The sequence below is a fragment of the Contarinia nasturtii genome, unplaced genomic scaffold (assembly GCF_009176525.2).
Source record: "Contarinia nasturtii isolate CC-2019 unplaced genomic scaffold, AAFC_CNas_1.1 Cnas_scaffold_2806, whole genome shotgun sequence".
NCBI classification, from domain to species: domain Eukaryota; kingdom Metazoa; phylum Arthropoda; class Insecta; order Diptera; family Cecidomyiidae; genus Contarinia; species Contarinia nasturtii.
Window position 1 is genome coordinate 1,334,821 of NW_022200123.1, and position 24,107 is coordinate 1,358,927.

Consider the following 24,107-nt stretch of genomic DNA (forward strand, 5'->3'; position numbering starts at 1 on the left):
GAAAATTGTTCGAAAACAAAACAACAACTTCAAAACAACCAATTGAATTTAGGCAATCGACACACACGGCAATGATTTGCCGAAAAACAGAAGCCACACATACATCATTGTTATCAATATCATGAATGTCACTGGGCGTGATTTGATGTACTTGACCTTTTGTCTTAATCAAGTTGTTGCGGATCAAATAAGTTTAAAAACTATATTTATATATTTTGGTTTTTTTGTATAAAAATTTGATAGAATTGAATAAAAATGATGCATAATACATTGTCTGGCCACTGGTTGCCAAGGGCAAATTAAAAAGGTAAAAATTTGATAAATGTGTTGAATGAGTGAAGGTAAAAGATGAATTATTGATGCATAAATAGGTAATTGGATACATTTTATTCGATGACTGATGGTGTTCTGTTAATGCAAAAGATCCGCCAACAGCCAATTCGAAGAATGAATCGATATTTTCGGTGAAGGTATTTTCTCGACCATCCCAAATGAAATCGGCATAGATATGCTGACCTGGTATGAATCTAAAATATGTGCACATAAATTCAAGCAAAATGTTCGAATGTAGGTCAATTGAATAAATTGCATTAATTCCGAATATTATTCATATGAATATTTGATGATGATAGTTCTAATGGGATTTATGTGGCTTTTTCATTTTTGGCACAAGAGCACAGCAGAGTAATCAATTATAAATTTGCAGATTGTGATAATTTCCTGGAGTTTTTTCTTCTTCTTCTTCTTCTATTCAAGTTGTGTATTTGACATAAACCGAAGAATCTGACGAAGAAAAGCTCTATAAGTGAAATTGAAGCGTTTTTTTTTTATCTCGAATCAAACGAAGTTAATAGAAACGAAGTTGCGTAAAAACAACGACACGAAAGCAGATGACATATTTTTATTCTTAAGATGCGATGAAGTTCTCGTTTATTTTGTCATTAACTTATTATTCATTTTTGCTCTTTTTTCTTTACTTTTCACAAACAATTTCACAGATGACTAGGAAACGCTGTAAAGCGAAAAAATATTATTAAAAGCGAATTTTTCTTTGAACACGTCATGCTCAATACTTGAGTCTCTCTCTCTCTCTCTCTCTCTTTCATTCACCTTTCTGCTCATTGAATTTTCATCGTCTGTTGAAACAATGTGAAACTTTTCTTTCATTTTTCATTTTTCTCGTCAAAAAACAGGTAAGAAGAAATCAACACAAGTGCGATACGTCAAGGTTTCGTTGGTGTATGTTCCATTTATTATTAAACCATTTTATATTGATGGTATAGCTTTGATTACAGTGTACAATGTACACGAGTTTATGGAACGTTGTGATAAGAACCAAATCGAATCAATTCATAATTCGTATTTTTACTGCCAAAGGTAGAGGCACTTGTCGTTTCCCTTGCAACGTACGTCATTTTTATTTTTAACAATTTCTTTTCATACTCAATTTACACCCATTTTACGCCAATAATTTTATTGTCAAAGGATGTACGATGTTTCAATGACGCAATTCCGTTTTTGATCACCGAAAAAATATTCCAACGAAAACGACAAAAAACTTCAGCGAAGAAAGAATATTCATGCGCAAGAATTTCGCAATATAAAATGAACACTTTTTTCCATATCGTTCGAGAAAAAAAAACAGAAAAGTACTTCACTCAGAAACTCTTAAGAAAAAAACAGGTATTTGTTGACAAAACTAAGGAGTTTTCCAAGCAAAACCTACGATTTTGGAATTTATGCTCACATGCTATTCTTATTCTCTTAAAGATTTTTCTGGAAAAAAGTACGGAAAAAACATTTAATCTTGTAAGTTTTTTTCAACTTTTTGCAAATGTGATTTAACTTCTGACTTCTGGTGAGTAATGGTTTTGATTGCGTGACTGACAAAAATTATGGAAAATTTGAAAGTAATTAAAAACATTCAGTTTTATAAACATATCGAGTTTACAGATATATCACTCACCCACACACACACCGATGAGCAAATGATATCATGTTTCGATTGATTTTGCAAACCTTTTAACATTTTTATAAATCATTTTGTGCACTTGTTATTATTAAATTTCATTCTTTGTCATTTTCATAACGAAACTCATAAAAAAAAACTCTTTCTTCATTCAATTTCATTTCGAATTCAATTTCCACCTGTATTCGTTGACAACAAAACAATTACACTGTCAAGGGTATAAAGTTTCAGCTGTGCCGTCATCTACTTATCAAACTGAAAACTGAAATGTTCATATACAATTGAATGACTTCAACGACATGTGCGTCAATAAACTTTTGCATGTTTGATTTAATAGTTCTAGTGTTTCTTCTCGGAGAAAACTTTTCGATTGAAATTGATGTATTTGAAGAAATTCATTTTTAATTGAAAATGTCGGAAAAGTAAGATTGAATCCATTCAAAAGTAAGAAACTTATCAACTCTGACTAGTATTGAATGTGCGCTGCGTTCACGTTTTAACTTAAAATGAAAAACGTTGTGTGCACATTGTGTGAACAGAGAAAGGCAGAGAGTTTCAATATCAGTTGAAAATGCAAACACAATTAGATGAAACGAAAGAAGTGGAAATGATTCCTGGAAAGTGGTTGATAAAGCACTTTCAGACGAACAAAAGTCGGGAATAAAATTCAAGGTAAAAAAAACCAATCCGAAAAAAACACAATGTTAAGATCGTATAATTTTATTATGCTAAAAAAGGGAGACACTCCTGAGGTGAATTAATTTGATTATTTTTTTTCTTCCATTTGTTGGTTGTTAAACGCAAATCAGTGTCGTCGGTGGTGCTGTGAAGTTATTAACAAAAGCAACACTGTAAGAATGGGGCATTTTGGTGGAGCTTTGGCTAGCATTTGCATTGCTAATACTGTTTTCTTCTACTTTTTAATGAATCTTTTTTTTCCTCTTTGACACCTTTTTTTGTTATGCGAAAAATAAAACCCTTTTCACCCGCAGAAATACAATCTGCACCCGATAGATTTCGAGTCAAGTGGCATTGCGAAGCCGTGATTAAGAGATCATTGAAACTACCACTCTAACATATAAGTGATTTCGCTTTGCGAATAAATAAAAATACAATTAGGGAAAACAGTTTGGTGTACCTGAGGGAAAATACAAAACTTTTCTGTTAATGAATCCATTTCGAAAGGAATGTTTAAAACGTTGCAAATTGCCACGATAAAAATCATATTAAAAGAGTGAAAATGAAACGATTGCCCATGGAATTGTCCATAGATTTCGCTTTGCGTTGATTATCGAAAAAAGTTTACGTAATCATTTTTAGTTTTATTCATTCGAAATTCGAATGCAGTATTGTATTTGGAGCTTATCCATTGATTCATATTTATGGTTAGTAAAATTAAGCTTATCCCTTTGCTTGTGGGTGGTCAAATCCATCGAATTAATATGTAAGCACGAACGAGAATAACAAAAAATGTTTTGATTAAAGCAACAATGGCATGTGTATTGTGCGTGTGTCCACTTGAAAAAGGAAGAATAAATTAAATAACACAACTCATTCTAATTGTTGACTTATGATTAATGTGAACGTAGCATTCCGACACCCTTTTTTCACATTTGTTCAATGTGAGAAAATTCTTGAACCGCAAACAATCATAACGACTTTTTTAAGTCTTCAAAAACGAATTCGGATTCCATATGAGTAATTCTTGATGAACGGTTTCTACAATTCATTGATTTTATTTTGTCGAGCAAAGAAATGCCTATGATTGGTGCAAAGTGTAGGAGAATCTCATTGCATTCGTGTTTATTATGATTGTGTTTCGGTGCGTATATCTATGAAAATGTACTTCGTTCCAACCCGTTTTTATTCTCGTTAGACCATAATAATTACTTTGGCCTCGGTATGAAATGAACGCATTGAGAATGGTAATCACAATTCTTCTTATTCGAGTAAATGTGTTCTTTTTTTTCTGTTTCCATCGCTAGCGCCATAATAATAATATGGAAAGAAAATTTCGTTCTGGTTGTTTCGTCTGTATTTTATTTTATTGGATCGGTTAAATCGGAAATGATTGGTGCTTAAGCTACATCGTTGAGCAATAAAACCGAGAAAACCCCGAACCGCACATATAATGTACGCTTATTTGGGCGATACTTGATGTGATTGCGATGAGTATGTCATAAACGCATTCAACGGAACGAAACCAAAAACATACGCAACGATGAAAAGAATCTGTTTTTGGAATTGAAACATGTTTTGGCATGGTGTACGGTGCTTCGCAAAATGATGCGTTCTATGGCATATTTTTTTTGCGCCCATTTTTATTTGTTTGTTGGATTTTAACTTTTTCCAAACATACAACAAACGGATTCGGTTATTACCGTTTTTTCATCTGTTTATTTCGAATCGATTCGAAAAATGGTTTCGTCGTACTGAAAACAAAAATTACAAATGATGCCATGTGTACGGAATTACACACAACAAACTCAATCGAAATTTGTACAAAATCTTTTTGCGCATTTTCAAGAAATTGGCAAAGATCGGAACATGGCAATTTGCTTATGATTCTTTAATCCGATTTTCACATCCCGAACGGGGAATTCTATCAGTTTTTGTTGAACAAGTACAAATGCGTCTACAAATTTGAATATCGAAGTGAAACGTTTCTTTTCCGGTCACCGATTCCTTTGTCAAAAGACAAAAGTACAAAAGGTATTTGCATTTTCAAGCAACGATGCACTCACATGTTTGTGTACAAAGCTTTGTTGTCCACTTTCGTCAGGAGCTTAATTTTTAGAAATTACATTTCTAGCCCAATGCAATTATGGTTTCTACGGTGCACGTTGAATGTGGAAATCATACAACAAAGTGAATATAGCATCTCGCACTGCTACCTACTGAATTTCGGTAAGTTTTCACATTGCTCAATTTATTCGGGGCAAAAGTTGTTCAAACTCTGTACTTTAGTTGAAAATTAAATCTAAACTCTGCGTACAACTATATGGAGAAAGGTCATACCGCTTGCAATTTCACATAAACGACCATATTCAATCCGAATTGAATTGTATGGCGTTCACATTCAATTGAGGACGATAAATGTTTCAAACAGTGACCGGTTTGCGCATATTTCTATGTTTGCCTAAATACGCTAGGTAGCATAGATATGCCAAGCATAGCCGCAAACGCAACCGACGCATCGCCGTTCACTCTATATGAACAATACACATGTACAATACATGTTCGTTTATGCAGACGACCGTGCGCATACAACATAGCTCGAATCGAATGGTGACGGGTGCGTTGCGGCTTCCGTCTCCGCTATGCTTAGCATAGCTATCAGGCATAGAAATATGCGCGAACCGGTCACTGGTTTCAAATGGTTTTTGCAGAGTTTTTGAATTGCTCCAAAATAATTGGACTTTGTCGAAAAGCGGAAATAATCCAACACAAACACACACACACTGCTCAAAACGTCATTTCAACTTTTTCCACGCTGCGTCACATTTGTGTGTTTTTTCGGTCCTTCCTTTATTTTGTTTTTATTTTCGTAGATAGAGAAAATAACGTAAAATAAATTAATAAATGGAAAACAAAAATGAAACGGCGGTCGGTGGTGGTTGTGGGATTCAATTATGTTTTTATCGTTTGCGCAAAAAAAAGAAACTAAATTGAAATTCCGAAAATGTTTCAACAAAAATTAGAAAGCTACACTTACTCGTGATCCCGATTGTGTTTGAATGAGTCTCTGTACCGTAACCGCAAGTTTCTCCGGATGTCGATTGTATCGTTCTCATGTCGGCTCTTTGATAGTTCGGCCGGTAGCAGCAAAGCCATTTCTGCAATGGAAATAACAACAATTTTATATCTCTTTGAAAGCTCTTCGAAAATAACAAAGTCCAATTTCAAAATGAGGTTTTATTTAACCAAAGTAACCAAATCCATCTCTATAAGTTTATTACCTAAAAAATTTCTGCACAATTTCAAGTTCGATGCCAATAGCTTTTGATACAAAAAAAGCAAACTTTTCCAATAAATTATTTATAACTAAAAACATTGTCTTTTTGTTTGCAAATTATTTTTATTTGCCTTTGAATTGAAATGACACAACCATTTCCACACAAAATGCGGAAAGAAAATCAATTTAAATTTTGATTGAAAGCCGTCGTCCAACTTTTATTACAGTATTTCAATGAGTAAAGTTTTTTTTTTAAATATTTATTGTTTCAGTTTATTTATTGTGTGCGTTGAAATGAAAATCATGCTCATTTACCAATATTTTCTTCCTCGTTCATTTTCAATGAATAAAATGAAATAAATATTCAATTGACCACAATTCCAATTATATATATATCGAAATTTTGCGAAATTCATTTTAATTAATTTTTCAATGTTCAAATAATCGAGTTGGAAAATATCTGTAATATATATTTTTGCTATCATCACCGGATAATTCCAATCAATATTCGACTTTTTTTGATAAACAAAACATATTGAGTTTTGTATATTTTCACCAATTTAAACAATAAGGGTTTCCGGTCTTTTTTGCATGTTTATTGAATAAGTAAAATATTATCATAATTACGTGTTTTTCCTCTCGCCATTTTAAATCCAATTCGATCCTTATAATTCGCATATGATTTTAATTAAAAATTGGTTTTTAAGTTGGGCCGCATTTACATTTTTACAAAAGCGTTTAATTAGAGCTATATCTGGATGTTTGGTCAATCGAAACCAGAGTGTAAATCGAAATGGTAATTTTGAATGTGAATGAAATGGAATTTAACTAATGAAGTCAATCTGCTGTATTAATATTTTCAACATAGATTTTATGAATGAGTTTTGTGGTTTAGTGGTTTTAAGGTGTAACATTGGTGTATACGCAAACAATAATACTTGCAAAATGCGAATTGCATCAACTGAATTCTGAGCGGATTTTGAAATGGATGTAAATCTGTTGATTTATGGAAATTTATTGCCAAATGGAATAAAAGCGATTCAAAATTAATCGAAGCAGAAATCAACATAATAATCAAGGCGATGCAATGGACGTAAAGTAATAAATTTCCGATCCATTTGAGACATACACATCCAACTGCTCTCATTAAGTGCATCGTGTCGCTGATGGCAAAATGCATACATCTCATTTGATGTGCTCCAACAAATCATTAAATTAGAGTAAATATTGAATGAGTGACGACTGTTGACTGTAATCCGTTGTAAAACAGTGCAAACCATTTATTTCTTTAGTTCGCCCGAAGCCATTTGATTTACATATTTTTGCAAACCAACGTCGTCTCAAACGAACGATTCCGCAAAAGTCCGTGTGTTTCAGTGCAATTAGTTTATTAGTCAAATTAATAATACTAATGGCATGGAACAACATACAAAATCGATACAAATGATCATTTGTTGCCAGTGATTTTATTTGGCGGAAAGTGTATGTATGTTTCGGTGTAAAAAGTCAAATTTGCATTCTGTCGTAATTACTACATGTTTAAGTGGTTTGTTGCATTAAGCACCGGAACCTGTGCACTGTTTATTTACTTCAACCATCACGACGAGTGGTTCCCACTTTTGGAGATTAGGAAATTTGTTATCTCTCTACGTTTATTTGCACATCTCATAAACAAACTATTTTCGAAATACTTTCAGACTTTAATGTACTGCAATTCAATTGTAAACAATATATCAATTTGATTTATGATTGCTTTCCATTGTGTTGGAACATTTGTTAATATGTTTTATGCAACAAACACGAATTCTATTGAATTAATGCGCAACGTTGAAATTGCTGAGTTCGTTGTCGTATGCATTATGTTTTCTATCACAGTAATCAATCAAATGGCTGCTTCAATGCCACTCATAGCTCACATTTTGGCATCGATGTTGCCAATTTATTATTATTTTTTATATCGACCATGACGTCGCATTGGATTATCACATAAATTGGCGAAACACAACAAAATTCAGCCTTTATATAAAACGGTTTGTACAAAATATCTGCTTTTTGTGCATTTGAGTATTTTATTTAAATGTTAAATCAAATTCCATGGTAATATGTTTGTAAAAAATGCATCGCTCATAAAATCTCGTATCATAAAGCGATAAGCGGTTACTTGTTTGATGGTTTTTTTTAAATTCATTCGTGTTGTTATTTTTAAAACCCCAAAAATGTATATGATACCACAATATCAGCCAAAATCGAAACTATGATGGTTTAATTTTTTTTTGGTTCGTACATTTTCATAAGTTGCAGTCTATAGGGGGTAGACACAAGATTTGTTCATGAAAATATGAATAAAGATTGATAAAAATCAGTGATTTTCAATTGGATGCACAGTATCCATAGCATTTTTGCTGACCAAACATTTACACATTGAGTGTGTGGTTATATGTATTGTAGTCCTTCTATTCCGAATGCAAATGCCATACAGGCAAACACACTGTGCACAGTCAACGTATACAGTGAACGCTTGTTCCATTCTTGCGCTGCCTAGTTTGCTCAGCTATCTTATGGATACCGATCATCCACTTGAAAATCACTGATAAAAATTGTTCAAGATTTGTGAAGATCGGTAAAATTAGATATGATTGCAATTCATTGAGAGAGATTTGATTAGTAAAGATTGGTGAAAATGTGCGAAATTTAAAATGATTCGTGATAGTCGTGGTAGTGTCTACCCCTGGAAGTTACTGTAATAAATTTTCCAGGAAATGATATGAATAGTCAAAATGGGTATGCGATTTTCATTACATAGAATTCGAAGAATTCTTTGTGTTTGATGAAAACAAACATATTAAATTATATCAGAATTATGCTGAAAAATCTGAGAAAAAGCAAACTCAATAATTTGATGCTTTCCAGAATATATAAAAAGTGGTTTCGTTCTTTATGGAAATTTTAATTTTAAAATGTCAACATCAGCCCCATTTTCATAATTAAATTTTTGCTTTTTCTCCTCCATGTAATTTTCATGCTCCATTCTCAGCATGTGATCTCTCCAGCAAACCATCTGAATTCCAATGAAGGATGCTTGAAATGGTTTGAAGTGGAGAAAAATTCTTAAGTAAAAGTTCTACGCGTAGGTCATGAAAAGAAGAAGGAATTCAATCAACGTTTTAAAAAGGAATGAACGAGAAAAAATTTCATAGAAAGAAATCGATTGGACTGTGTTTGATGTGATGCTTCCGATGGAAATCCATTTTATTCTATGAAAATCTTGATTGAGACCGCTTTGTTGTATATTAAGAAAAAAACACACTCATTTGAAAATTCAAGCACGAAACCAGCATGAATAGTCAAGTTGCAGTTGGAATAAAAGCAGTGAAAAATGTCATTTCATGCATAAATTGAACGTGCCGTTTTCAAAAACAACGACAAAGACGACGTCCAAGTGAGTTTGTTTTTCTCCGGCGACTTCAAAATGTAAATTAAAAAAAAAAACATATTTATTTATAGATTTGATGAAAAAAATGCTATACCAAATATGTTGAACAAAAGAGAAGAATATGGTTCCATTTCAAATGACCTGATTCCTTTAGCATTAAAAGTTTTATTTCATTCAACGACATCATTCAAAATTTCGAGTCAAAAATGATCAATTCCGATTTTTTGTTCCTTGTTGATGTTCGAAATAATTTTATTGTTTGGTTAAGAGCAGATGTATTCGGGTCATTTAAAATTCGGAAAGGTATTAACCTGATTCCATCTGTATTTAATTTTGTGTTTGTAATGCCCATTCAAATGTTCTGCTCATTAAAAGTAAATTTCTGTTCATGAAATGAGACTTCGTCATTGAATTAGTTTTGAACTGTCTTGAAAGTATTTTCACATTGACCTTGATAAACGAAAAACAACGATGTAAAACCATCATCAAAACAATATGGTTGTATCTCTGTTGTCTGTATCAATAAATAATATTCAAATATCATCTAATTTGGCCTAATTAAAGAATAAGTACCTTCTTTTATGGATCAATTTAAATAGCAGCAGTTTAAAGTACACAATATTATGCAATAAGCGTTTCACCGGTACAATCATCTTTTGACTTGAAGTGTTCATTAACCCGACATTTTAATCGGTTGTTAAAATCACATAAATCGAACAATGTATGCTATATTGAAAATGCTTAAGCCGCGAAAAAAATTCGATAAAACCAGAAATGTTGCCATAAAACCGTTGCCATCAATTAAGTCAAAGTGGTCTTTGTTAGATTGATCATAAAAAGATATTACATTGAGTACCGTCTTTGCGCTTAATGAAATACACTTTGCAACAATCGAGCACATCGAAAATTGTAACTTCACAATGATAATAACAACAAGAGATATTTAATAAAGATGCCAGTTAAAATGTGTGTGTGTGTTTTTTTGCTACGGCAAATGTGCACCAAACTTTCGGGTTTCTGCGCAGCAAAGAAATACTTCATACGGTAATATGTGAATAGAACTCATCATAAGAGCTGTTCAAACATAAAACTGCTGTTATTCGTTTAATATAAAATAAGTAGTAATTAATAGTGGTTCACATAAAACATGATCTCGATGAGAAAATCGTACAAATCGTTGAACGTGAAGTGCGTTAGTGTATGAAGTGGCCGGGGATGTAGACAAGATATGAATCATTCGTATACGGACAACAAATTAGTCGGTGCCATGGGCTAGTAAGTGATGGAATAAAATTGGTGTTTCAATGAAGCAAAAAAATGTGCAAAACAGCATGTGTGCCGAATGGCTTAGAAAATTCGTATGTGGCTAAATTAGTAAGCAAGTGTTTACAAAACACATGTGGAAAATTGCGTGCTCAAACAGCAAACAACCGAATTCAGCGAGCACGCAAAACGTGCTGCGTTCGGATATGTATATATGCATTTAAATCCTAATTATAATCAACGGCTAATGGATTTTGTCTAATCTGAAACTGTGAATCCATGATATTATAATTTAATGGAACATCATGCTACAATTTTTTTTGTCTCCATCGTCTCCTCCCTCCCAACACATATATGTATAACATTGACAATGAATTGCTAAGCTAATTTGCCGCGTCTAGCGTGTAGTTTACAATATTTTATGCCATATGATGTCTACACGTGCGACAAAATTCTCACTCCGAATCTGTCTCATTCATTGTTCACGATTGAAATGCGAAAAACATTTAGCGATTACATTTAATTATTTAAGTGGCCATGAATGAGAAGCGTGAATGTTGTCTCTTATTCATACTTCATTGGGCTTTGCAACAAGATTTTACCCGTTTATTGTTCCATTGTCTAATAAACGTGCTCGGCACGTATTATCTCCGGCTGCACGATGAATGCGACCAACAAGAATGATTGCCAGAATGAAACCGTTCACTCAATGAATTCCATGCGAATCGAGTCGCTTTTAAATGCCACTCATGAGAATAATTTCGACGTAATAAATGGTAAAGTTGTCGAGTAACATTGTTACAAATTTATGAAAAGTCGTAACTATGTAATAATACATTTCAGGAAAAACTTCGAAAAACTAAAACGCCACATTTTATTTGAGATTTATTTGGATTATATACATTTTCGGATCAAACTTTTTTTTACTTTTCTGCGCCAAGTTCATGCATGAAATACTTCCGCTTACGAACGTTTTTTTTTTGTTGCAGTAATTGCCGTTTCTGAAGAAGAATCTTTGACAGATTTGCTAAAATATATATATTGTAATTAAATGCTAAACAGTGTATTATTTTGAGCTTTACAACTGGCAACTCAATTGCGGCTTTCGTACAAATTACACCTGATATTTGATATAGAGTTAACCAGCGTTCACTTCATGCTCTCGTACACATAAGTTCAACCACATACGATTCGAATTGGTGAAATTGTAAGCCTCATAAATAAATTGAGTTTTATCACATTCAAAATGTGGACTAACACTTAGTTGTACTCTTGTGCATAGTTGAAAGCGTCATGGACAATAAGTGATATATTAATTTATCATTCAGTCATGTGAGAAATTATGCAGATCTTATGTATGGAAAGTGGCTTCGGGTGTGGTTACATCTACTGTGTTCTCGGACGATTATGGCTTAGAAGACATAAAAGAGTCAGCAAATCAGTGTGTTTCTCTGTCATAAATATTTTGAGTACCAAGTATTTTATTAGAACAACAAAATCATTATATTCAGTTATGCAGAGACTGTTTCTCAGAGAAATATATGTGAGGAGAAGCGATCCGAGGAGCCAGAGGAGGACTTCTCCACACTGGGGAGCAAGATTCTATTAAAAATTAGAAGGATACTTTTTTCATACTTGATCATAATATTATCAATTTTAAATATTTTTTCAACTTTTAAATTTTGCTCCTCGGTAAGGAGAAGCTTTGCTCCTTAGTGCTCCTCTTTACATTTATTGTTTTGAGAAACAGGCTCTGTTCAGATGATAAACTTGAATGTATACATAATTGACGCCATTTGTCTTTCTGATTCATATGAACATCGTAATAATTTTATGAGGAAACATTAAAAAGAATCTAAAAATTGGGTTTTATGAACCATTTCCATCCAATTTGCTACCAAAACCCTTCGATATTGAGCAAACTTAAGCTAATACAAATTCATAAATTCACATAAACAAACTTCAGTGTTGATTTTTGTATTTTCAAAAGTTACTTTTTCGCATCAACATTCAGCAAATTGAAAAAAACTCTTCAAAGTTTTTTTATGCACGTATTAAGTCATCGATGATAAGACAAAATCTTCTAAACACGAGTAACTTTTATCGCGGAAGCAAAGATTTTCTTAAAGCGCAATGAATAGTTAATGGACCCTTTTGTTGGAGGTTTATGTGATTAAGAAATTATGGTTTACCCTTTGTACAGCTTAACACTCACCAAAATACCCAAAGTTTTAGTTTGTAAAGGTTTTTTATTTAAAACGACTAGATTCGGTCAGTGAACTAGTGTTATGGTAATATGAACTAAGGTCGCAGCTTACTTTTCTTTGCACATTGTTTGCTTTATTTCTGTAATATTTCTGTAAGTGAGAGTTTGCAAACCTAGTACACCACAGTTTTGTTTATGTCGAATTTCGACATTTTCGTTGCAGTGATGGCTGCCATTTTAATTTCCAAAAGTAACGATTCTTTCTAATCAGGGATTGTTCCTCTGAGGAGGAGGAATGGTGAGGAGGAAAATGAGGAGGAGGAGGAGAGCGAGGAGGATCCTCCTCCTCAACTGAGGAGGAAAAGTTTTTTTTGCTCAAAGGGCTATTTTTATCACAAAAATATCATTTTTGGCTAAAAACATTTTCCTCCTCACCATTCCTCCTCCTCAGAGGAACAATCCCTGTTTCTAATTAACAAGTGTAACTTTACCACACAAAAAAAACTACGTTTGGTTTTACAAAAATGATTTATGATTTAAAAGAAATCCCAAAATTCTTAAACGTCTATTCATCTAATTGGAATGATGTGAGAAATGTCCTCTCATTTCTAAGTTTTGTATTTATTATGGCTGTGATGGTCCCATTGAAACGTAGCGCCATTTATATAAGAGGCGGAAATGTTTTTATCCGGTTTAAAAAGCATGGATCTGAATCTAATGAGCTTGCAAAGTTTTCACGTCCGTGTAACTAATAATAATTGAAATGGCAGCATCGTGGCTGAGTTGGATGAATTACATTTTTTTTGTACAAACTGCTTGTCGCTCTGTCATAGCATCTAACGGTGCAACATTTTCTTTATTGCATCATCGTATCCATCGTTGGCATTCTCTTGCACATTTTCTGAATGTACGCATTAGACTTTTATCATCTCAAAGACACTTTTCATTTTCTATTCATAATCTACTGATGAATATTTCCTGTGTGAATTTCGAATGTAATAGTAATTCGCAGTGGCTTCAGATTGTCTGATGCGCCCACATCTCTCCCAACTCAATGCAATTCGTCTATGCAGACGCATCGCAATCGTGATGCAGATTGTAAACTTATCCATTCTTTCTTTTTATAATGATATTCTAGATGCTTTTGTTTGGTTCATATGCATTCTTTTTTTCTTCTTCTTATTCTATGATAAATTTTATGCGCATATTGTAACGATTCACGTTTATGTTGGCTGATGCAATTCGGTTCGGTGGAGCTACTACTTGAATGGGATTTCCACGCGAATTATCACGTCACAACTAAATTGAATGCCAGACATGAGAACTTCTACTCCTTCTCTCCTCTCTCTCTCGCTCCATCTCCACCTTGTTCTGTCGCTGTCTGTTACGTTTCTATTTTTCACAAAATCTACTCATCTTATGACTGACAACTTACAAAGATAAACTAAAAGTGCGATCTATCCTTCTGGCTTTTCACTCCTTCGCATAACTTTTTCTCCGCCAACGAATATTATTACAACAAAAATGGCAAATAGCATAAGAGTATCTACAAGAGCATTTACGTCTCATAAAAGATTCAACGAAATGAAAAGATGTGCAGATTTCATTTTTTTTTCTCGCACCAAAGGGATATATGGAAAAAGAAATGAATTGAAAGGACCGTTTTTCACGCAACTCTGTCAGGGTAGTTCTTGAGCCACAACAGCTTACTTAGGAAATATTGTTATTTTATTACGTTGGCTTTATTGAACGGGGCAAAAAAAACGTGACGGAGTCAATAAATTGCATCGATTTATTTCTGCTCAATAAATTAACCGTGAAATTTTAATATTCACCTACAACAAACACTTGGCCAAATGGCGTTTATTTATGTGGGGCAATTCAAGGAGCAATTAATTCCGGATTATTTTTGTGTTGCATGCGTGGGTCGTAAGTGTCACAGTTTTTACTCCTCAAATATTTTTTTTTTTTTTTTTTTTTTTTTTTTTTTTCATTGTACGTTGGCTTACGCCAAATTGCCGATTATTTTTCGTGATGTTCAATTGAAATCCCAACAGTTTAATACACCGTGTATGTATTTTATGGCAACAATATACGTAACGTACTTCTCATGGCATAGGCCAGGTAATAAATTTGCGAAATCGTTTCGTTCACGCGACGAATTTTGATTGGTGTCAAAAGCAATTTACCGTTTTCACACAATATTCTTCATGCGACGTTGTTATTTACGTGTGAAATCTTTATGCGAATGGATTAAAATGGCAAAGACCGTTTGGTCTAATACACTTTTATTGATCGTCGTCTTCCCTCTAAGAATATAAAAAAAGCCTTAAAATATATTTCATTGTCGACAAAACTTTCGGGTTCAATTACTGCTTGCTGTTCGTGTTTAATTTACATTATTTTCGCTCGTTGGAAATTGCAAAATGTTTGACGACGTGCATTAAAAACTTTTTTTACGGGAAAGAATGAATAAAAGACAACAAAAGTGCATACCTCTTAATACGCGTCGATCACGTTGACCATGACACTTGAAACCTTGGCAGCCACGTTTTTGTACCAAAGAGGGACAATGTTTGCCACCATTCTCTGGTGCACTTAAAATTTGTCGTGTACGTGACATCATTCCAGTACCGCATTGGACATCACATTCGCTCCAAACGCCCCATTCGCTAACCGTACAATCGATTACTGTAAAAAGAAAAATGTTCATCATATTAAACATTTGAACATAACATCTTTAATATCCTAATGTATCTTAATTCTTAATGTAATAAAATCGAATCAATTTCAGTAATTGAAGTGCTTATGTTTGTTAGGTCTTCGGGCGAATTTTTGGTGTGAACAAAAGCACGCATTTTACCGACATTTTAAATCGTCCCCAATTATAACAATCAAGATGACAAAGTTTTTGTATATCACAAAAAGAGAACGAACAAACAGAAAAACTTTTACTTTGTTATCTATCTGTTTCGATTAAAATTGTAATAATGGTCACATAAATCTTGTTTCGAAAGAACCAACGATGCGATGAACAAGAACGTAGAGTTAAAAAAAGTTACAGATTAAATTTCGTGTCAGGCATTATCCCTTATTGGTTTAAGCACACACACACAGACACACAACTGGCATATCGATGATGGACACCAAAAAAATTACACCATTAATCCATTGCTGTCTTTCAATTTTCAACTGACTATTGATTCACAACAATGGATCTAAAATGAAGAGAGAAAGAGACAAAGCAAGAGACTATGTGTTCGATAAACACTAGATATATCAAGTAACAAAGCTCGTTAACTTTTACCCTCCCCATTCAACTCTTTAATTAATAGCAACAGATACAGCAGCTCGTATTGTTTTCCATCTTTTGAAGCGCGGTGAATGGATTGACTCGCCCAGCCACACATCCATCGATCTAAAATGTACACGAAAATCACACGATGGGCGTCAAATGCCGTGCACAACAAAAACGTTGGCATTATAATAATAAATGGTGGCCAACCGAAAATTTCAATCAAACGGAAACAGATCAAAAGTCGGTCCTTTCAGCGTTGATTCTATCATCCTGATTGTTATGCAAACAATACGATAAAATCCTGATAACGACATCTTCAGACGAATTGAAATATTCCAAGCCAAATTGGTAAATATCCGTAATTTGCATTTTAACAAAAGAAATAAGTGAGTTTATGCTTTCATCCGAATGCATACCGAAATAACAAGATTTTCGTTTTAAAAAATTCAGATTCAAATCCGGTCGATGTCTAGACATAAATTAATCATTTGCGTGGGAAAACTGAGTTGGCCAATTGTTAAAGTTGAGAAAAAACGATTGGCTTTTGTGGCGAAAAAAAAAGCACGAAATATTGAAATCACTTCTAACGACCACACACTGGCTGCGCCTTTCAATGCCATATTTTCTTGAAAGAAGAAAGGAAAAAATCAATCAAAACTTTCCTTCTATTACACTATTGTCGATTTGGTCACCCGGTGGGGCTTTTATTGGCATTGTTATCACATCGTTTGGCCAATTTCAATGGGTAAGAGCGTCAGATTGAAAGACTTTATTGAATTTCGCTTTACACAAGATTTTTTTTTGGATCCAATAATATCCGAATTAATAATGACTGAAGATGAGGCATGTGTTCAAGTGTTTCACAAAAAAAAATCAAGCAAAATTTATAAAAAAAAGTGGGATTAAATCACATTTTTTGTCTTTCAATTTGTAAAATACAGGAAAATGGAAAGAAATCGAAAAAAAATGTTGAGAAAAAATGTTGTCGTCCTGTGTTGAACAGTTGCTTTGTGGTTTGCTTTTGGAAATCGAGACGCGAGCAAACTTTTAAAAAGCAGAACAAAGAAGAAAAAAAACATTGATTTTAAAGGAAAACCACATCATAATAATAATTCTTTGTCGTGTATTTTTTTCATCAGCAGAGACTCAAAGAGATTGCGAATATAATTTCAAAGGATTTAGGGAGTGACTGTTCGCTCGACACGATTACCACTTTTCACAAGAGACATTTCATAATTCCAAATACGGCGAATCGAAAAGAGACTTTGTCGTGCCTTTTTTCCCAATTCTTCGAAGCAAACTCGCTGTGATTCAATGGAGACACTTTGCCATAAAAGTTGACATGCATTAAAGTCGGTTGCATGACTCACAGACTTGCGAAAGCGAAAGGGAAACCGATGAGCATAGTGATAAATTACCATGGCGATCATTCTTTGTGCAATGCTACTTTCTTGCATTTAGCAGTCGCACTCGTTCCCAAAGTAATTGTCCAATGATCTCGCATTTATATGCAATGATGATAATAAAAAAGGAGTAAAAAAAGAGAGAGACATCTCAGAATCTTTCATTCACGGCCGTCTTGTTTTTCTTCGCCGCATGTTTATCGGGTCGTTTGGAAATGAATGTTTATTTTATTATGTTATATATAGTGGCCCGATGATTTATTATCGCTGTAGATTATGTTGTTGTCTGTCGGTGTCAAAACATAACAGAAGCAAATTGATTTTATCATTTGTGTGCATCTATAACATGGCATGAAATGCGTCACAGTGCCAATCTATTCGGTGTCGTTTTAAGGCCAAAGCAAGCAACGCATCGTGTGAGAAAATCTGTTACAAGTTACAACATACACACACGCCATCGTCGTAGCTAATAGAATGGAATATGGGTGCTGTATAACATCGTCACTATTTTCCATAATAGTTGTCAATTTACTGACAAATTTATTCATATCAAAAAGTGTTTTACGGTTGAACGACAAAAAGTACATCAATTTGCTGTGATATCGAACGCATGATGAATGTGCATCTAACGATGGAGTCTATTACTGGCAAACGACCCATTGAATAAATCACATGCTGATGATAAAATCATGATGAATTCTTCTCTCTCTCTCTCTCTCTCTCTTGCTTTCAAAAGACTCTTTTTTTATCCAAATACATACATTAATGTTTATTACCGACGGCAACATTACCCGATTGAAAATATAGGAAATGGTTTTTGTTCCGTTAATCGATTTTATCAATTTAAAAACGAAACGAACAAAAACCCAGAGAAGATGAAATGCATTCTCCGTATTATTCTTTTGATGCTTCTTCGATTTATTCATGCATAAAACATTTCTTTTGCGCTCTTCACCGATTATGATTATTCATCGACGAAAGATGTATATCGACTTAGATGAGAGAACACCACTGAAAAATGACTCACATTACAAATGCTCACAAAGAGAATTCTCGAATTGATCAAACGAACTCCTTTTATGTGTGTATACGGCGTGTCGCGATCTCAATCAATATCAATTCATTTTGCAATTCACTGTCTTGTTAAAGAAATGCATAAAAAAGTTATGACGATAAATGTGGAACATTGATTCTTTTGGAGAAGCTCAGAAATCATGTGTGCCCCGAGAACATGCATTTCTCGCAAACGCTTCAATTCCAAGTATATCGTTTGCCTTGCCTTGATTTTTTTATACATCACTTTTTTTTAGAATACAGCGATGCAATGCAACAGCACAATCAAAATAATCAAGAATAGAATCATTCATCATTCTCTTTTTATAATACGTACAATCGTACACGGAAAGTGTGTGTATCTCGTGCGAATAATAAAATAAGGATAAACATGATGATCTAGTCGCACGACTTTTTTTTAGCTCGTATATACAGTTCGGATCCATTAACCATATGAATTTCTGCAAGTTTGATATTTTTGTATACATTTAAGCGTTACTTAAAGTGACACAAAGTTTTTTATATTTTGTTATTTTCATTTTGAGCAAATGAATAACTGACGCAACAAAACTTATATTTATGTGCAGCGATGCGAGTTCTATTGAAACTAATTGTATGCATACTACATCCAGTTGATGAATACTTTTTGTCAAGTTCGGTGATTGAATTGCTGCACAAACTCATATTTATTAATTTTCATATTTTTATGCACAGATTACGTATTGTATGCATTTTCGAGAATTTTCAAATATTAATGGAAGAAAGTTCTTCGAAGATAACTACCAGTTAAGTATTTTAAATAAATAATCGTGGATAAAAGCGAATTTTGAACGATGAATATCTCTTTGTTCGGAACATTGTTCCAACTGTTTGTAAAAAAATGTGCGAAAATAAAAGAATTAAAGAATCAAGTCAAAGACTGTGTGTGTTTTTATACTTTTTTGAGCATTCAATTAAGCTGCAAATTGAATTCAATTTATTTACACCCACGCTGAGTATTCGATTTTTTTTTGGTTCCGGCGAAATCGATAAAAATACAAAATAAATATACCGTGTATGTCGGTTTTAATAACGGTCAAATTTGTCGTCATGGGTTAACAAGAATTTATTTCATATTTGTTGCCAATGGAGAAATAATAATAAATACTGTGAGATGAAAGGTATTAAAAGGCACGATATCGTTTATAATTCTGTTGAAACAATCCAACGTTTTTCCATGATATTTGTTATTTTTCGACTGACTCGATAATGCTGCGGCGTTTATTCATGCGACCCGACGACCGAACAGATCGAACCCGAATCGAATTCAATTAATTTCGATTTTATCACGCTTTCGAAGAAAAAAAAACCCAATGATATGTTTACACGGGACCGTTACAAATGAAATAAATTTAGATGCTTCTCGCTTCTTTTTTCGTTTAAATCGAGAAATCCTCATTTTCGCTGCAAATCTGCTTCGTGCCTGTGTTTGAAGCGTAAATAAAGAATAAACAACAGCAGCGTCCAATCAATTGCAAGAAAAATAACTGGTTCGGCAAATATAACAGAAAGAGAAAGAGAGGGGGAAGCGTATCACCCACGATGTATAAGTCAACATATCGACCAAATGGATCGATGAGCTCGCATCGATATTCGAAAAACATCGGCATCTATCAAAATGACCGTAAATTAAATGTTTGTTCAGTTTTTTTCAATGCTGTTTTTGTGCCGCACAACATTGACCACTGGCCAGTGACGTTGTTCACTGTATTTTCTCTTAAATGGTTGCATCTCGATAGCCGATCGATTGTGTGTATGTGACAGCAATATCTCTTAATACACGCATTCCCGTTGCGAATAAAAAGATGATAATCAATAGCAAGAACAAGATTATTCGGGATTAAAACCTTAACTGGATGCCACTGCGTCCATTCTCTTTCATTTGTGTGCTTGAATTTGAGTCATTGAACAAAATCCGTTTAGCCTGGTCGCATCAGAATATCTGCTCATCAAACTATCGTATGCTCTTCTCTTTCATGTTTTTGCTTTCTCTCATATGGACCGTTTCGACGAAAGCGTGTGACATAAAAACGTGTATGAATAAACAAATAAGCTTGAGGGCAAAAAAAATGCACCACATACTCATTGAAAGTGTCACATCCATTTGTCAGGCTTTTGAAATGTGAATATTTCGATTGAAATTTTTTTTTGTATGTGGAACAAGCCAGTCGGCGTACGATTGTGCTTTTTAAATATTCATTAATAAAAATCGATGAAATGACAACAACGCACTCTCGTTCATGAAAATGTATAAATTGCCAATGGGGTTTTTCGCAAAAAAAAAGAACCACCAATTACTCACATCGAGAGGAATCGTGTTGATTTTAAATCCAATAGCATTTGTTTAAATTACATAGACGGGATATCATGTCAAGAGCAAAAACCCTAATCATCACCGTATTGAATAGCACAAACCAATGCTACAACATAGATGATTTTTTTTCGCTTCTCTGTCAAATGTGAGAAAAGTTGTGGCGTACGAAATCATTGTTTTCACAAGGCGACTATCGGTTTTGATAAAAGTTTTACTGGAATTCAATTTGCCATTGGTTTTTCAAATTGTGGGCTTCTTCACGATAGCCCAGATGTGGTGGTCATTTCTCTTTCTCTCTCTTTGTATCTCTGTTAAGCCACATTAAAAATACGTTTACCGCTCAGTCAAAAGCTACAGCCAATGCACAAATTGCACAAAGTTAACTTTCTGAAACAAGTTGATGCTAAATTACGAAAATCTCTAGTACGGATACTGCACTCTGAAGCAACCACGGAGGGCACAGCAAAAAAAATATAGTTGAATGAACGTAGTTGATTGCTATTTCTGCAATGATTCACTGCGGATCTTTTCAATTAGAAATGAAATGGTCCTATATTTTTATTTGCGCTGGGATTAAAAAAAAAAGTTTTTTTCAGCCACTATTTTCGATAAATCCGTTGCTTCATTTTTTTCCTTTCTTCCTCATTCTAACTCAAGTGATTTTGTTTTAATTGTTTCTTGTTTTGCGTCTGTTGACTGAAAGAATCAGGTCTAGCAAAAGATGAAAAACAAATCAGCTAAATTGGAAGTCATTGTCTACGCTCATTCTTTCAAACCAAAAAAGGTGAGTACACGGCTCGTTATTCCTTCGATGAAGCGGGTGAATAAATACAGAACTGATTGTCTGGCACACAACGGACAGTGAGAAAGGGAGTAAACTTTTCTGAACAAAAAAAATGGGCGAATAAAATGAGATGTGGCTACAATGAATGTGTAAAGCAATTCGTTTTGAGATTTAATGATCCAGTGTGCGCGAATGTGAGTCACTTGAATGAGAGTCAAAAGTCATGAATCACGATGTGAATGGTGGAATGAATGTGCACGGTGCACCGAACGAGAAACATTTCGACAATTTCGCTTAATCTTTTTTAAATGATTTTTTTGACCCAAAAGGATCAAGGACTCGAAATGTGAGCACATCACAACGAGAGATTCGTATTTTTTTTTCTTCTTCTTTATTCCGTCACACATACCAGACTAATGTGGTGTCTATACAGTAAATCATCATATCTTCTACAATTTCGAGTTGATCCTGCTACTCAAAAGAAGACACCATATACCATAGACGACTTATACACACACAAATCGACATCGTTAAATTTCGTTCAGAGAATAAAAGGAGAAGAAACAAAGAGGGCATTAAAGAAACGGTGGAACATTCAATGCATTCGGTTCGTTTTTTATCTGACGTATATTCATTGTCCATTTTATTGCATAATATTTTTGATTGTTCTGATAAACATGATGAGAGAGAGAGAAAAACCTATTTTAAAAGATTTGTTAATGATTTCGTTGTTGTCTGTCAGTGTGTTTTTTTAAAGACTCAATTTGTGATGAATCATCGTGGTGTTGACTTTTTTTCCTTCTTGAAAACATAAAATGTAAGTGCTCTTCAGAAAACATGAATGCTGAAGGCAACAAGAACCGATTCAGTAAAAAATTGTTACCCATTGTCAAGATATACGGTGTAAAGTGAGAACCATGGAAAAATGTTTGCTGCGATATGCATTGGATTTAATTCTAGTTTTTTTTCCGGCGTATATAATGAAAGCCAATTCAATTCAAGTTCCACGTGTGCTCCAAATTGTTATATCAAGCGCGAGCAATTTGCCGTGCGAATGGAATGACGGTGGCAAAATGAAGTTGTAAAATAGACTTGCAAGATGTGTACAAACGTTTTATATGTGAAACAATATCAATGTAAATGCTGGCGAACATTGTCATCGTTTCTAAGCTAATTAATGTTCTATTCTCGGAATCTAGTTAGAAATTACATTGGAAAAAAACTGCTGCTTTTAGAAAGATTAACACTATAATCACAATCGTATTGTTTCATTAAAGTCATTCGTTCGTATGCACAATGTTGGCATATAATACCCGATGGAATTCGCGATATATCCACTGCGCTATTTCAATGTTAGAAAGTTTCACTGGCACCGGAATACATGCAACGTACGGATTTTTGTTATATGGCTTTTTAGTGACTTTGGAATTAACGCGATTAAATTGTTGGAGACACAAACAGCCGGAGCGACCGAGAGATAGAGAGAGTGTGAGAGAGATGCAGGAAGTGAGAAAGTGTATGTGTTTGGTAGCTTGATCAATGAAAACATTTAAATGGAAGTAGAGCGAGAACCGCAAAAACCACTTTTGATGCATACAGTAGCACATTTTAAACTGCTGCTGCAGTTTGCGGTATAAAAGTTCAAAGCATGCACATATGACAAGCAAAATTCAAATCAAAGAAATAGAGGAACATTTTCCACTTTTACCCCATCCTGTCCACAAACATTTCGTTTGATATACAGACAGAGAGAGACAAAAATATGAATTTATTCCAACGACGAATCAGAATATTCAAATTGGAATTTGCATGCTGTCTAGAGAGCGAAAAACAGGGGGCTCATATGTGCATAAATTGGTATCATTTGAAATAGGAGTCAAGAGCATTATAGTTGTATATTTTGCTTTTTTTTTGTTGTGCTCTTTAGTATCGTCTGCGTTGACACTATTGCCATGAGGCTGCAAATGCAAAAGCATAAAACCCAGTAAACATTCTCAATGAGAAACATGTTCGACTTTTTAATCACTGCATTGAGTATATGCGGAAAAAAGGAACATACACCCATAAACCAAACACAAAGACACAACCATGAAATTTTAGTTTTTCCAACTCTCTCTCTCACAATATTCAAATGTGTGAATTTCAAACCATACACTCCGTGTAACAGTAGATGCATTTGACGATTTTCAAGTATACTTTATTTTAATATGGATGACTCGTTTTGGTCAACGATCTGATTTCAACATTTCGCAATTGGTTGACCCAGCAAGAAAAGAGATACAGAGAGAAAAAGAGTGCCACAAGCACTTTTGCCCGCAAATACAATAGTCATATGCTGCATCATGGGTTGAACAGAGTATGCAATGCAACACTGCTGTTGTCTCTTCGGT

General features: G+C 34.0%; 1 protein-coding gene across 1 annotated transcript in view; it reads right to left on the reverse strand.

The window, feature by feature from the left end:
• Window positions 1–24,107, reverse strand: part of LOC116349157 (somatomedin-B and thrombospondin type-1 domain-containing protein) — a 75,954-nt gene that overhangs the window by 9,233 nt on the left and 42,614 nt on the right. Inside the window, exons 2-3 of the mRNA XM_031780453.1 lie at window positions 15,323–15,517; window positions 5,685–5,805 (exon numbers count right to left, since the gene is read on the reverse strand). Coding sequence (XP_031636313.1) covers window positions 5,685–5,805; window positions 15,323–15,517 — 316 coding nt within the window. The remainder of the gene's footprint in view (window positions 1–5,684; window positions 5,806–15,322; window positions 15,518–24,107) is intronic.